General features: G+C 35.7%; 1 protein-coding gene and 1 long non-coding RNA gene across 4 annotated transcripts in view; one reads left to right on the top strand and one right to left on the bottom strand.

The window, feature by feature from the left end:
• Window positions 1–12,522, bottom strand: part of SFXN1 (sideroflexin 1) — a 47,695-nt gene extending 35,173 nt beyond the window's left edge. For 2 of the 3 annotated variants that reach the window (XM_007474040.3, XM_056811595.1), the window contains exons 1-3: window positions 12,383–12,522; window positions 1,072–1,146; window positions 109–276 (exon numbers count right to left, since the gene is read on the bottom strand). In XM_007474040.3, the coding sequence (XP_007474102.1) occupies window positions 109–272 (164 nt within the window). In that variant the 5' untranslated portion in view covers window positions 273–276; window positions 1,072–1,146; window positions 12,383–12,522. Of the gene's footprint in view, window positions 1–108; window positions 277–1,071; window positions 1,147–4,586; window positions 4,708–12,382 lie in introns of all 3 variants that reach the window. The other variant, XM_056811594.1, reaches the window with a different exon arrangement.
• On the top strand, window positions 12,503–14,226 carry LOC130456396 (uncharacterized). The gene is made up of 2 exons (XR_008915179.1): window positions 12,503–12,613; window positions 14,020–14,226. It is a non-coding gene; the product is annotated as an uncharacterized LOC130456396 (long non-coding RNA).
• Window positions 14,227–17,161: the final 2,935 nt, after the last annotated feature.

The raw sequence follows: 17,161 nt of genomic DNA, 5'->3' as shown, positions 1-17,161 counted from the left end.
AGGAGAATTGAAAAAAAAAGATAACCTTTCAATATAAGATTTAACTATACAAGTAAAACTACAAATGAAATGTAACTGAGTCAGAAAATAGTGAAACTAAAATGTTACCTGTAATCATGCACTATTTGCCTTGCATTTTCTAATTGTTCATTAGTTAATAAAATATTTCGTGGGTCAGTTACAGTAAAAAAATGACTGGCTCTTCCAATAAAAGTGCTTTGATCCCATCGTGGTTCCTTGATATTAATGTTTAGTGGTATTTCGGCTGACATTGTTCTACATGAAAGTAAAAGAGAAAATCATTTCAGCATTTTAAATTAACATTTTTTCTAAACTTAAGGAGCCAGCAAATAAAGGAAAGGTTATGTATCTTTGCTAGTGATGAAAATGACTATGAGAAGTAGTGAATTTTACTAACATTCCAACTAAAAGATATACAGAAGTTTAAATAGGAACTTAGTTGTTCATGAAATTAAGTTGTCTTTAACAAGTTTTCCTCCTAACTCTATTCCAACTAACAACCATTTCTATTTATAATGGCATAGTATTTTCATCTTTCATGTTTGGAAACAAATCTAATCACATCAAACCTTTAAGCAGAAAGGCATAATTATATTATGTCAGAAAGAACAGAATTATAAGCTGAAAGTATATTTAAGTATAACAGTCATAAATCTGGTAAAATCACAAAACACAATGCTAAATTATTACTGCAATGTATTTTTTTAAGTTTGCTTGCCTAGTATTATTAGATAATTTTGAGCAAAAGTCTATTATAAAACTCCTCCAGTAATCTACAAATTAAGATTAAACTGATCTTGATTAAGGATGATCTTGAAAATCATCAATTTGAATAAAATATGCTCACAATCTATTAGTATACTGACAAGATGAGTTAGGTAACAGTTTCTTTATTTGATTTAGGCGAGCCAAGTGCACATCTCTTTCTTTCTCTTTCACACTCATACACACACACACACACACACACACACACACACACACGTGTGCAAAGAAAAAAGGGTATTTCCATAGTGAAGAATATCAAAAAGAGAAAGGACTTTGAAGACTTACAGCCCAAAGTATGAAGCTAGGGAGTTCACAAAATTCTTGAATACACCGTAGTGCTTTATGTTGTCTTCTCACGTTCTACAACAACAACAACAAAAAAAGATATAGTAGTATTATACATCAAAATGAAAGATATACATATCTGTTCCAAATCTGTCATAAACCATCCCAAAGAAATGTCTTGGGTGCATACAGTATGGTACAGTGGAGAGAATAGTACTATACTTGGAGTCAGAAATCATGGCAAATCATTCAACTACTATGTGGCTCAGGCAACTCCATAGAAGGGTTATTCTAAATCACAGGTGTTTGAGCTCCAAAATCACTTATCTTTCTAGTATTTTCATGTGTTTGTTGGGTTCTGTACAAGCAAATAAAACAAAAGTTACTACCTCATAGAAGCTTCCAATCTAGAAATGGGCAAAAGAAATGTCTTATCTGGCACTTGGTAATCTGAATGAAATTTGACCATTAACAAATCATTTAACTATATTCTTGGATAAGAGCTCAAAGTATACCTGACCCTAAATTGAGCAACTTAAAACAATTTCCAGACTAAAGCCAACGGATTTATCACAACGTTCTTTAAAGCCATTAAACACTATTCCTTCTGTTACCTAGCCTCCCTAGTAATAAGTTAAAGACAGTTTTATTGCCATGAATTAAGATGCATTAGTTGAGTAAAAAAGTAAAACTCAACCTTATGTACTTAATTATATTACCAGAGAGTTATTTAATTCTAGGGGAAAACTGGGCTTTAACTTCCAGAGGAGATAAAATACATAGCTCTATGACCATGAAAGAGGGTAGTATAAATAAATTAAATACAGTATGCAGATTCTTAAAATAACTCTACCCATTAATTTCAAACTTTACCAATCACATTATCCAAACTGCTTAAAGGTAGCAAAACTCAAGTAGGCTATGCATCCTGTTGGTTCCCCTATACTGTCGAATAAAGGCATTTAAAAAGTAAAATAATCAAGTTGGGGAAACAAAGTTCAAGAAGCAAGGGCTCTAGATTATTTACAAAACAGGGAAGAAAGAGCTATGGTCCTAAGAGTTTAAAAGGAAGATTGAGTAACGACCATTTTATAACAATGTATAGATATGCTCTTCAGAATAAAATTTAAAACATATACTTCTGGTTACTTTGTTTTAAATACTATTAAGACATTAGAAAAAACCTAAATGTCTTAATGTGTTTTTATCTGAAAAAAATTAATATACAATCACACCTTCCTTTCTTACAAAATCCTGATCATTCCAAATGTGATAAAGTTCAGTTATTATGACTCATATGTTTTAATTACAAATTCTTTTCAAAAGGAAACTCATCAGTAAGCTTACAAATGTTCTTTCCCTCACGTCCGTTCTGTTGTCTAACAGTCCTTTGTGCATCAAAAGCACTTAAAAGTTTATTTGAAGTGATTTGATTTTTTTTCATCTATGATACATATAGGTTCTCTGTATTTGGTTCAAAGTCACTGTGGCAAAATAATAACATACTTAAACAGTTAAATATGTTACTTTAATGTCACTACAAATAGAATGCATTTTCACTTATACTACTTAGCAGTAAGTCAAAAGCAATGTAGTCAAATTAGCTTTCTATGAGGCCAGTATCATACACTGTGTTTAAATAGCCTCTCTGAGGAAAAAAAAAATGCACCTTACAGACTATATATGTTCATTCAATAATTAAAATTCATGAGTAGAAGTATAATTATTTCTAATTTTAACATGGGAGAAAGTTATGTCTTAGCAGACACATTAAAGCACTGAATGACTTTCTCAAATAAATGCCACAAAAATTTGGAAAGTATTTCTAATGTAGATTCCCCCCAAAGCACTAAATAGCAAATAAAAATAAAAACAAATTTTGCAAAATACTATGTAGAAAGTTCCTTTTCTATGAATCTACCCTTTGTAAAGCACTGTACTTGGTGTGAGGGAGGTACAAGGATTGCCAAAATAATCCCTTTTCCTACCGAAATCTATCAGATGCCAAAGTCATGAGGTTAATTTCCTTAATTTTGTTTAATGGCTTTATTTTCTAATCAACACCAACTATCTGTCTTACAAATATGAACTAATAGTCATAAGAGGAATAACAACTCATTTTTATATGATTCTTAAATAACTACCTTTTAAGGTTCGGTAAATAGCAAGGAGAAGAATTGTGGATGGACTAGATACTCTTTTCAGTTAAATTATTTTCTACTCACTTCCTGCCACAGAACCTTTGATGACAGGCAACTCATGTGCACAGACTTTAGATTAGTCAATACCCTACTCTCTCTATTCCTGTTTCCTCATTTGTGGTTTAGGCTAAATAATCTCTAAGATAATGTTCCAACATTGACATTCTATATTTTAAGATTCTTATCCAGCTTTAACATTAGCAACAAAAACAACAGCAGATGAATGACCCCCTGGTCCATTCAGTGCCTATTCTGGCAAGACAATGTTCCCTTACAAATAGGGGAATATGTCAAGGTAATAACAGATTTCCCGCCCCCTCTATTTAGGTTTAGCATTTCCTCCATCAACTAACAGAAAATGCAGAACTCTAGCCTGAAGCTATAAATAAGAGTAAAAGCTAATGTATGAGATCAACACCAGTAGTGTCTCTTAAAGAGTGGTCCTAGATCACCTTGATTCAAGAAATTTTCATTACTGATGATGAAAACTTCCTAAGGGCAGGGACTGTCTCTCTTTTAATTTTGTATCCCTAGGACCTAGCATACTACTTAGTATACACTAGGCAATTAATAAATGCTCATTGACTGAAGCACCAAAAAGTTTCCAATATTATGAACTTCGATGGTAGTTTTATAAGAATCTAATTGATTTAAATTATTTTAAATCAAAACAATGATATTTTTATTGGAGCCTTAAAAACATTTCAACTCTAAGAAAAAAAATTCAAGTTACAAATCTAATTGTAATTGGTATAATGGAAAGAAAACATCATTTAGTTAGAAAACCATAGGTTTCAAATCTTAGCCCTGACACCAACTAGAATTGTGACCTGAAGTTTTTCCCCTCTCTAAGCTTGTTTTCTCACCTAAGAGACTGTTCTGAAGTGTGTTCAAGCTTTTAAATTCCGTCTTAAAGTCTCTGCTAATTCTAATATTGTATGTCCTGTGGAGTCTTACATCTAAAAATTTTAGGTTGTAAGATAGGCTTCCAGTTTAACATGCTATGAGTCAGGTTAATGTTTAGTACCTTTTGTAAATGACTTGTTTACGAAAAGTCTAAGAAAATCTTTAACTTGGTCCTATTTCACTGGTTCACTGAATTATGCTGACCTTCCACTTCATTTTATAGAGCATGAAGAAGTAAAGGTAACAATTTGTTTTGAAACTTTCCTTGTGGAAGAGTATCACAATGATTATGGTTAGGGACTGTAGGGGTAAAGGAGTGGCAAAGTAAGGAAGAAGTATGCTATAGTGGAAAGGACACTGGACTTAGAATCAGATAACCAGGGTTTGAGTGCCAATGCTGCCACTTACTAGCTCTGTGACCTTGAGCAAGTCTCTTTATTTCTCTGAGCCTCAGTTTCCTCATCTGTAAAGTGAGGGAGTTGGGCCAGATGATCTTTAAGGTCCATTCCAGTTTTAACATTCTTTGATTCTGTGAAATAGGTAAACAGATATTTCAAACCTTCAGTAATTCCAACTGAAAGTAGTTTTCTCAATGAAGACACAATGCAATTATAGCAAAAATTAATATATTTTTCTGTTAAAAGATTTAATGAAAATTATATTTTTGTAAAATGCTCCATTTTGAGTAAGTAGTAAAAAGAGATGATAAATAAAAACTAGACCTATGTATAATATAGGGAGTCTCCATGAGGAAATTTCTCTTATCAGTGAAGACTGGCATTTTCTCTGCAACTTTCAGTCTTAAGTTTCCTAGAGGGACTGTGGAGTTAAGTAATTTATCCAGAGTCACATGGCCAATTTATCAAAGAGTCCCTTAAACTCAGGTCTTCCTGATTCTAAGATCAGTTCCTTATTTACAATGCTATACTGTCTCAATAACTTTATCAGATTTGGAAAAGAGTCTGTAAATTTACCGATTTGTTAAATGCATATACTTGCTTAAATTTAAATTTAACTACCATAACTAAGAGTAAGCTATGTGACATTGTGCAATCTGCTTCCTCTCAGTGAGCCTTTCTCTTCCGCTGAAAAAATGTAGTTAAACTAAATGATCTCTTAAATCCCTTCCAACTCTAAGTTTCTAGATTTCATAAGATTCCTCTCATGATTAAGCAGATCTCTACCAGTTAGATGGGATATAATAATAATATTATAAATGACTAAAGGACTTTTTGCAGTCACATAGGGTTAGAAGCATAAATTTCAAAGGGAAAATTAAATGGGCTCTGCACCTAATCACTGAAGAGCAAAATGCATTTTATTTTTAATTTCAATTGTTAATTTTTCTATGCAAAACTATATATGTAGATTTTTTATCTTAAAACAATGGTCCTAGTCAGATTGTTGGCGTTCAGCATACCTTCAAACTATCATCTAATCTTTCCTCAGAATTCTACTCCCTTATTGTCAATAGCCTATTATCTCCACCTGGATATTTTAAGGACCTAGTAGCACCTTAAACCTGACATGTTCCAAACTGAATTCCTCTTCTCAATCCCCTAGCTTTTCTGTTTTTATAAGCCCATTTTTTTTAAGTCACTCTGGCTTAAAATCTCAAGAGTCAAGTCAACTAATCAATAATTATTTATTAAGGGTTTGTGTGTTGGGGTCAAAGACAAAAGTGGAGGTAGGAAGAATGTTGAGATCTGGTAACCTAGTGGCTATGTGGGGTGAGTGAAAGTGAGGAGTTGAAGATGGCAGCAGTTTTTCCTGTGGATAGTTAGAAGGATGGTAGTACTGCCCTTGACAAAAGTAGAAAAATTCAAGAGGGGCAAATTTAAGGGAAAAAATTGAATACAATGAATTTTGGACATATTGAATTTTAGATGTTACATTACACTTATTTCAGTATGTCCCCTACATATTTGGTGATACATATCTGAGGTTTAGGAGATTAGGACTGGATCCAGAGCTCTGGCATTCATTGCCATGGATAAATAAACCCATGTGAGTGGATGAAATTTCCAAGACACAAAGTGTATAGAATTTAACAAGGTTCAGCACAGAGTCCTTTGTATTACCCCAAACCCCTAGAGGATTTATGTGGATAATGATCCATCAAAGGAGACCAGTAAAGGACAGTTTAATGGGAATACTATGAGAGAAGAGTACCAGGAAAACCTAAAGAGTAAAGAATATTCAGAAAGAATGTGGATTTATAAAGTTATAGAGATTAAGAAAGGATAAATTTTGAGAAAAAGGTTATGAGATTTTATAATTAAGAGATCTTTGCTGCCTTTGGAAAAAAGCAGTTTCTGTTAATTGAAAAAGTCAAATGCCCCACAGAAGGGTCTAGAACAAGTGGAAGGAGAAGTGAAGTTAATGATTAAAGAAGTTGTTTTTTTTTTTTAAGAAGTCTGGATGAAAAAGGAGAGATATAGGTTGGTTGCACTGATGATAAAACCTACTGATTTGAAGATTTTTGGTAGGCAGTGTGGAAAGAACTAGTAGATCAGGAGAGATTGAAAATTAGAGAAGGTGGTATGATGGTAGGGCTCTGTAGAGAAGACAGGAGGGATAAGGATCATGTGTACACGTAAAATGGTTGACAATATTCTCTATTTAGAGAATTAATTAAAGGAATAGAGAATAGGGAATTATGCTAATTTGTTGGGAGATGAACAAAAGAAGATTACAGTAAATGGCCTATATTTGGGGATAACTAAGAGATGGTAGGTTTTTAGATAGGAAAAAAAAAAGCCACTGTGTAGTATAGTATTGAGAGCCACTTAGGGAGATAGAAAAGGACTGACTTGTATTGAAAGCCCAGTTGAGATTAGATAAACTGTATTCAGGAACACAGATTGGAAGAGGTAGATGGCAGGATTTATCCAACATTGAGTTTCGAAAAGATAGGGGAGAGATGAGATAGAGAAGTCAAGAAGTACAGAACTAAAAGACATTATAATGTTAAAATAGTCATCTAAAGGATTAAATGGGAAGGGGGAAAATTAGGCCAGAACAGGGGTGATAGGGATTAGAGAACTCAAAGGGTGGAGTCAGAGTGAGGACAAGTAATAGTTTTTGGAGAAGGCAATGGGAAAGAAAGAATGATAGGTTACTATCATGCATGCATTATATGCAAAGCAATTACAGAGCTGTTGTTGTTTATATCATGAAATGCAAATATGCAAAGCAATTACAGAGTTGTTGTTGTTTATATCATGAAACTGGAACTGTGGAAGCCAAGATGCCAGAGTAAAAGTTAGGACCCAGCTGAACTCTTCCAAGAAACTGAACTCTTCAAAGAAACTTTAAAAATAATACCTCATATTAAATTTTGGAGCAGCAGAGCTAAAAAAAAGAAAAGCCAGGAGACATTTTTGCAGCTTAAGACAACTTAGGTGGTTTTCAGGCAAGGTCTATAACACCATGGTGGGTAGGTAGAAACCCAGAATATGGTAAGAGCAACCAATGGAAAGCCCTGAGGTAACCACAACAACAACAGTAGAAGTAACTTTAAGAGTTTTTGGCCCATAGATGGCAAGAGGATTGGGCAACTAGGTAGAAAGATTATATGTAATTCTGGGTCACAGTTCTGAGATAGAGCGGAGGGGTTATGGTAGATCAAAAGGAGCAAGGACCTGGTCACAGTTCTAGGGCCAAGAGGAATGCTAGTACTTGTAGGTGCAAGGGAGAAAGGGGCTTCCTAGTTAAAAGGCAAGAGCACAGATAAGGAAAGCAGTAACAACATCTTTCTCAGGATAACACCACCTTGGAAACACCAAATACTTAACAGACCCTCTAGAACTAGCTCTGAAAATAGCAGCACACACACATACACACACCTGAAGCTTGATACAATGCAACCCCACCTCTCAGATGAACAAAGTCCAACTTTGACATAAAGTTGAAAATGAAGAAATAGCCTGGGAAATATGAGCAAACAACAAAAAAAGAATGACTATAAAAAGCTACTCTGGCAGTAGGAAAGACCATAGAAGAAAACAACAATGTGAAAATAGCTATAACCAAAGCCTCAAAGAAAAATGCTAATTGGACTCAAGGCCAGAAAGATTCCTAGAAGAGTTAAATAAAGAGATAAGTACTAATCTTTCAAGAAATTATCAAGGAAAACTATCTAGATATCTTATATTAAAAGGATAAAACAGAAATGGAAAGAATCATCCAGTAATTGAGATCCCAAAATGAGAACTCTCAGGAATATTATAGCCAGTTCCCAGAACTCCCAGATCAAGGAGAAAATTCCACAAACACCCCAAAAGAAACAATTCAAATATTGTGGAACAATAGTCGGGATCACACAAGAATTAACAATTTCCACATTAAGGGAACAGAGTACATGGAGTATGATATTCCAGAAAGCAAAGGATCAAGGATTACAACCAAAAATGACCTATTCAGCAAAAGTGAGTATAATTCTTTGGGTGGGGGTGGGGGAGGATATTAAATGAAATAGAAGATTTCCAAGTACTCCTGATAAAAAGACCAGAGTTGAATAGAAAATCTGACATTCAAACAGAAGACTCAAGTATAAAAATGTAAACAAGAAAGAATAATCATAACTGACTCAATAAAGTTAAACTTTACATTCCTATATAGGAAGATGATCCTAAAAACTTTATCATTATTAGTGCAGTTAATAGTAGTCTGAATAGACAGAGGGCATAGGTATGAACCAATTATGGTGGGATGATCTTCAAAAAAAGAATGTAGGGGTGAGAAAGAAGAATGGATTAGGGAGAAGAGAGAACAGAGCAAATTTTCTTACATAAAAGAATCACTCAAGGAAGAGCCTTTACAGTATGTGGGAAAATACTGGGCGGGTGGGGGCAGAAAAGGAGTGACAACCAGTGTTTGAACCTTCCTCTCACCAGAACTGATTCAGAGAGGGAAAAATTCACATACACACACACACACACACACACACACACACACACACACACACACACACACATTTGAGTACAGAAATATAGCTTACCCAAAAGGGAATTAGGAAGAGAAGGAATTGAGAGATATGGCAGGGATAATAAGGAGGAGGGTAGATTAGGTGAGGCTGTAGTTGGAAATAAGGAAGGTTTTTGAGTCAGGACCGGGTAAAAAGAGAGCGAGTGAACAATATGCTGTATATAAGAGACACATTTGGAACAGAAAGAAACACAGAATTAAAATGAACCACTGGAACAATCTATTATGCTTCAGCTAAAGTGAAGCTAGCAGGGTAGCAATCATGATTTCAGCCAAAACAAAAGAAAAATCAGACTAACTAAAAGATATTTGGGGAAATAGCATTTTGTAGTTTTAGAGTTGTCCATGACACCAAAAAGGTGAACTGACTTGATCAGAACTGTATAACCAGTATGTTAAAAAAAAAAAGTAGGATTTGAACCCAATTCTTCCTCCTAAAGGGAATTCTTGATTCACTATCCCATACTACCTCTCAGAAGCATTCTATTAAGTACTCTAAATATCTGGCAAATTTGGCTATTTTGTCTCCCTCCCTTCACTAGACTTCATCCCTTTACTAACTACCACATTCCAAATCTGGAACATCTTGAAGTCTTTTTCTCTTTCTTTTAAGTATCACCTCTTTCACAAAGACTTTTGTAAGTCTCTCCCTTTTCCAGGGGAATGGTCTCTTTCTTTTCCAATTGCTCTTAAAAGTTTGCCTGAATTGCTCCTTTGTTTTTATCTTACTGAATTCACTCATTTCATATTCGTCTACAAGTTTTCCATACATGTCTATAAGATTTGGAGCCCTCTGAGAGCTGGACCCATTTTATACCTACCTACCTACCTTTGTGTTATGAATGTTCTAGCACACGGTCTTACACATATTAGGAATTTAATATATATTTGTGGGATTTAACTGAAACCATCATAAAAATGAGCAAAACAGCATGGAAAGAAAAATAAACTCTACTTGAAATACTGTACAGCAGATTCTTTAGAGAAGGAATATGTAACATTTAAACTCAATGTAGGCCCCACAGCTATGCATTCTGTTACTTTGTGTCAAGTGATACAGGGCATTTTATGGTTTTATAATATCAATGGAGTTCTGTAGATTTTTTAAAAAGTTACTTTAGTTTCAATATTTCTGCAATACATTGTTACTATTATAACATTACTAATTCTGCCTAATGTATCTATTTAACAATTCTAATGAGAAATCATAAAGGGTAGAGAGCTGAAAAGGACTTGCTTTGCCCCTTACACTATAATAAGAGCAAATTTAACACATTCTAACTCATGAATTAATAATAATTCAAACAGTAAAACTTTTCCATTTAAAAAAATGATTACCATTTACTGCTACTACAAAATCCAGTGATGAAGTTGATCTTATTCAAAATTAGGTCATTATTTACTGATGTATGACTATGAGAACACAGAAATTATCTTAAAACATTTGGCTCCATACTTTACAGTTAAGTGAATTTCTCCAAAAACTAATTAGTTCTCCATCTTTCAGAAACAAAAATTTTTCTAACCTATCTCAATAGCTTCCACCTTAGGATCAAAGGATTTAGAGGTTAAAAGGGACCTTAAGGATCATCTAGTTCTTTATAGGAACAAGAAAAAAGGTCATTTTCACAAATGATACTTTTCAAACCCTTAATTTCATCACACACATATCCCTATGAAGGGTAACACAAATAAAAGGCTTTCTGAACTTTCCTATCCTTTATTGATCTTCATTTGCTTTATACTGCCTTTTCCTGATGCATTACTAGCTTAGAATTTTTAAAGGACTTATAAGAATAGTACATAATATAAACCTTGAATTGAAGAATATTAGAACTGGAAAGGTTCCAAGGGATAACATATTCCAGTTTTCATTTTATAAATGTAGAAATTGGAGCCCGGAGAGATTAAATTATTTGTCTCTGGTCATCTAACTAGCTACTAGAAGAGGCAGTAAGGTACAGTGGAAAGAGCTTTCTACTTTGTAATCAGAAGAAGAGTTTCTGTGCTTAGGTTTTACAATAAACTTGCTTCCGACTCTGATCAAGTTTCTCTGGGCTTCAGTTTCTCATAAAAGGAAGTGGTTGTGCCTTCCAGCTATAATATTCTAAGATTTCCAATTCTTAAGTTCCTTCATGGTAGATTTTCTTCTTTCTCTCTCTTTCTTTCTCTTATGGGCCTCTTTGGCAGTTTGGTCTCCCTCTTCAGAATAATATTTTTATATACTTAATTATATAAACTAATATAATACTAATTATATACTTAAAATACATAGGATAATAAAAGAAAACAATTAAAATGAAATACACTCATCAAAAAATTAAAACACCCGGTCACGAGCTTCTCCTAAGATCAAAAAAATTTTCTTCATTTATTCTTGTATTCTCATTTTGCACAGTGTCCCAAGCACACAATAGGTCGTACACAAATTTCTACTAAAGTAATTCGAAGCAAAATAAACTATTAGATGGCATGTATACAATATAATGAGACTTTTAAAAAACTACCCTTCCACAACAATCCTGTGAGATCAGTAGTGCAAATAAAAATAAACCCACTTTGCTGAAATACTTGGTTTCTGCTGGGTCTTAACACTGGGTCACACCCCTCAATCTGAAAAGAGCATGGGTGACCTGGGTTCCAACCCGAATTCTGTCACATAACGGAGTGAGCTAACAATTTGTCTCTGCCTGTCATATAGTGGGACGCTTGATCTATTTGAAATCACTTGGCTTCTCCAGGCCTCAGTTTCAACTGCAGATTGAGGGGCTGGGGCATGATGATCGCTAAACTTTGGAGCTCAGGATTCCAGGGGATTTTCCCTAGGGTCCATCTCCTAGCAACGACTCGCGCTATCCCCTCCAGGCGGCGCGGGGTCCCCAAGGCAGCCGCCATCTTGGATGCCCATTCCGAGCCAGGCTTCGTCCTGACTCCCCGGAACCCAGCAAAGGACGTGTCTGAGCCGGGAAGGGGAGTGGGGTGGCCTCAGTATCCGGGTGGAAGAAGGGGCTCCCAGGCTGGAGCTCCCCCCCTTCTCCCGCCCCACGCGAGGTCCAGGGCCATCTGTGGGGTTTGTCAAAAGCAGTTGAGCGGGAGGTGGTGGTGAAGGGGGACGTCCTCTCCCCTGGACCTCTGTCTGGTCATACCATGCCCCAGGCCCCTGATGCGTGCCCACCCTCCCTGGTTCTGCCTGACTTGGCCCAGGGTACACTCACCGCTAGCTCCAGCGGGCCCGCAGGCTCTTCTTGGGATTCTGCAGCTTCCGGAAGAGAAGCTCCCGCCAGCCCCACAGCCTCAAGCTAGTCAACCCCTCCGCCAGCTCGCGCCTGCGCGTTCCTGCCCCGGAGCCCACGCCCGGGCCAAGCTTGGAGCCACCCCTGGGCGCTGGAGGGCATCTAGTCCAACCCCGCCTATTTTAAAGGGGAAAGGAAGCCAAGGTTAAAAAAGTTAAGTAATTTGGCCAAGGTCAGTTAGGTGGTAAATCCAGATGTGGGATTTAAGCCCTGGAGAACCCGAGTTCAAATGCTGCCCTCTTTCCATTACTAGTAATGCTTTTAGGGGGGATTATAGAGCCCTCATTTCATTTTATGGTTGTATTCTGGGTAATCAGAGGATTAGAAATGATTTAAAGCTAAGAGAAACCTTTGAGATCTTCCACCCTAGAACTCCTAGGGTTGAGGAAGCATTTTTTCTCTCCCCAGGGCATTCTTAGGACAGTGCCTGCATAGCAGTGGCTTAGTAACTACATCTTGATTTGACATGTTCTGTGAAGGGTCTGGACCCCTAAAAGAATCCCCTACCCTTTGTCTGAAAGATTGGACACACATTTTCAAATTGGCCCTCATGTCCAATTTCTTAGAGAAAGTTAGAGAAGACGAGAGTATTAAAAACTTCCAGAGAAAGAAAAGTCCCCCCCAAGAGAAAAAGCCGATCATTCATCGTAACTCCCCCCTACTCTTCTTTACCCCCTCACCTAGGGCTACTTGTGGGCTGAGTATTTCCAATACAAGGTTGCCCAGAAGCAGAGATGCTGTGATACAAGTTCCTAGATCCTGTAAAGAACCATGGAGGACCTGGGGTGGGGGAAAGGGGCATCTCTGTGTCTGAGATTTTCCTCTCCGCTCCCAGACTAGTCAATCCCCTGAACTGTGACTTCTGCCTTACTCCTAAATCCAAGAAATCTCATAAGACAATTGAATCTCTTTTTCCCCACTCTCACCATCAGTTTCCGCTAGTCACAACTCCACCTTCTTCCAACCACCAAATTCCACCCCGATCTTCCTTAAAGGCATACAAGCCTCACTATTAGCTGTTTCAATTTCCCTACTCTGGGACAAATTTTCCCCATTTGAACATATCTCTACTCTGCATCAAAGCCCCTATCACCCTACACTATTTAGAGCTTTAGGTATGAAAATATTTTCATTACCAAACTCAAAGAGTTGTTGTGAGGAAGAATTTTTGTAAATCTTAAAATTATAGACAAGTGAGGCATCACTGTATATTGTCTTAGGTTGCAGAGCAATGTATTCCTTGGGTGACTAGGCAGAGGTATTGTTTAAGTGGGACATATTAGAAATAAGTCTAACTGGTTATTTTTTTTTTCTAAATTGGATCAGCACCCCCCCAAAAAAAAACCACAGTCGAAGTTCAAAATTTGGGGGGAGTTCAGGGATTGGGAGAGAATGGAGAATTCAGTTAGCTATCTTACTGTATCATAGAATTTTAGAACTAGAAATGTGCTTAGAAATCATATAGTTCAACTCAGGAGCAAACAGATTCAGAGGGAGAAAATAACTTTACTAAAGTCTTTCACTTAGTTTGAAATGGGCATTTCAATTTTATTCAATAGGTATTTGTTTAGTGTATACCATGTGTCAAGTACTGCTCTACACACTACAATAATGAGTGATCTGAAGAGAAGGAAGAAGCAAAAAGAAGGAGAGGATGCAAAAGGAGAGAAGGAAGGCCAGTTGACAAGAAAAATAAAGTATAAAGATTGTTTTTTAAGTAGAGAAGACAAGGCAAGAATAAATAAGACAAAATATGCTATTTGAAATATAGTTTTCAATGTAATTAATTTCTTATTTGTGGAATTTCAGTCACTATTTCCACAAATATCATATCTGATTTTTCATCTTCCCATTTAACAGGCAAGTCAGAGCATAAAGTGCTAGCTAGTTTAATTCTAACATGTGGCAGATACTCATAGTTATGTTTGAATATAGAACTTAAACATGTTTTCATATTAAAAAAAAAAAAGAGCAATCCAAAGCTTGGGTCAGCACAGAAAAAAGGATATTTCTGAATACAGTGAAAAGTTAGTGATCTGAGATAAGATCTTGCTAATTCTGTTATACCAGAAGTGGTTTTCTCCCTGAGTTAAACAGAGATAATTAAATCCAGCCAGCTTTTTGCATTTTAAAATTTGCTCTTTACTTTTCACTATTACAAAATAAAAAAAAATCCCACTAGAATGAATGAAATACAACATCATTTAAGGTTGGAATATACTTTTCAAAATATATAAAAATCATACTGGGGGATACCCCTGGGATTTTAGAGTTCAATACAACTTTGAAGACCATCTAATGTAACTCCTTTATTTTATAAATGAGGAACCTAAGATCTCTAAAATTGAAACAATGCCTTAAGGTCACATAGGCACCAAGTAGCAGGGATGGTATTTGAACTTCTGACTAAATCCAGTGAGCTTTTCATTGCTGCCTAGTTACCTAAAAAGAATACTAAGCAAGACATAGTAGCCTCTATCATGGTAGTGCCACATCTTTGGAATTTGACCTTGAGCAAGTTGCTTCATCATCATGGACCTTAGTTTTTTTCAATTGCAAAATTTGATAATTGAACAAGATATTATTAAATGTCCTTTCAAAATCCTAAGACCCATGATCCTATGAATTATTACTCCAGGAATTGAAACACTATCTAGAATAACTTTTTGTGTGTGTGGCATGGACCTACTTAACAGTGTAGGCAAGCCTATAGATCCCTACTGAGTAATACTTTTCCTTGTTTTAATTGTTATTTTCAAAACCCTTATCTTCTATATTAGAATCAATACTGTATATTGGCTCTGAGGCAGAAGAGTGATAAGGGCTGAGCAATGGGGATTAACTGACTTGCCCAGGGTCACACAACTAGGAAGTATCTGAGGGCAGATCTGAACCCAGAACATCTCATCTCTGTGTCTAACTCTCTCAATCCACTTAGCTACCCCCTCCCCCTAATAATGCTTTTAAAAGCATAAAATAAAATGTACAAGATTACAAAGGAAATAAATTATATTGAAATACAGTTATCACAAACAAAAAACAAAAACAGGTGAAGAAACCCTGATTTAGAGATACTTGTCATATAGGTGATTATCACCAAAACTTTCAATAACATATCTATGATTGTGTCTTTGCCATGCCAATTATTGAGCATGACTCAGATACCCCAACTTTGTGCTCAGGAAGACAAAAGGTATAAGTTCTCTTTGCTAGTATAAGGAAACAGAAAGGGCACTGGTTTGGGAGTTAGATCTATTCAGGTTATGAAACTTATAGCTTTGCAAATATGTGCAAGTCACCTTGACACTTTGAAACTGCTCCCTCATGAATAAAACCAAGTGAATTATATTATATACCTTACAAGGTTGCTTGAAGGAAATTACTTGATAGATTTGTTTACACTCTTATCATGCAACCATTCTTAAAATACTTTTTTCTGATTCATCATCTATGTTACCTCGAATGTATATATGTGTATATGTGTGTGTGAGTGTGTGTGCAAGACAAAGCCCAAAGCTCTGTCCTGGGTCCTCTTTTCTTTCCATTTTATGCTTTTCCATTATATGATTTTAACCTCTCCCAGGCATTCACTCATTCATTGTCTTTATAATGATGATTCCCAGATTTATTTAACCTGCCCTAGTTTATTTCCTAAGCAGTGTCCAAGATAACATTTTGGCTTTATGCAAGATCTGTATCAACTTCAAAGACAATATGTACAAAATAGAATTTATTATATTCTCTCTAAAATGATTCTGTTTTCATAATTTCCCAATTATTTTTGAGGATAACCTCATCTTCCCAGTCACTCTGGTTTACAATTCAGTGTCATTCTCAACTTCTCACTCCCAATTATCCAACATGTCCAGTTTTCTGTGAAATCTTGTCATATATATTTATATAAATTATACATATATGCATATATATTATGTAAATTATACATACATACAAATTACACATATATGTGTACATATACATAAAACATCTCATACTATTCACTTCTCTCTATTCACATAGCCTAGTTAAAACCCTCATCATCTTTCATTTGGAATTCAGAAGTAACCTGATTCCCCCTTTCTCTGGTGCCTCCACTTCAAATCATCCTCCACTCCATGGCCAAGGTGATTGTTTTTTTAAAGTGCAGGTCTGACCATGTCACTCCCTGCCCCTGTTTAGTAAGCTCCATGGATCTCTATTAGCCCCAGGATAAAATATAAATTTCACTATTTGGCATTTATAGTTCTTTATTACCTAACCCTTATGTTTCCAGTTTTCTTATACTTTACTCCCCTGTATTCATTCTAAGATCCAGTTATACTAGCCTACTTAACAATCTCTTGCCAATGTCTCTGCATTTCCAATCTCTATGCTTTTGCACTGCCTATTCCCCATGCCTGGAATTCTCTGCCCTCTCACCTTCTCTTGATTTCTAAAGATTCCTCTAAAACTAAGCTCAAATGTCACATTCTGTAGGAGGCCTTTCCCAAACCCCCTAGCTACACTTTCCTTTCTCAGATTAACATCTGAGATTTATATCTCTTCTATGTATCTTGGACATAACTATTTATTCATGAATTGACAGGAGGATAAGGATTATTTTTACCTTTCTATCCTTAGTGCTTCATATAATGTTGCCACTTTGTTTGTTCAGTCATTTTTTAGGCATGTCCAACTCTTTGTAACAACATTTTAGGCTTTCTT

The sequence above is a fragment of the Monodelphis domestica genome, chromosome 1, assembly GCF_027887165.1.
Source record: "Monodelphis domestica isolate mMonDom1 chromosome 1, mMonDom1.pri, whole genome shotgun sequence".
Classification (NCBI taxonomy): domain Eukaryota; kingdom Metazoa; phylum Chordata; class Mammalia; order Didelphimorphia; family Didelphidae; genus Monodelphis; species Monodelphis domestica.
This window is presented reverse-complemented; position numbering and strand designations above follow the sequence as displayed.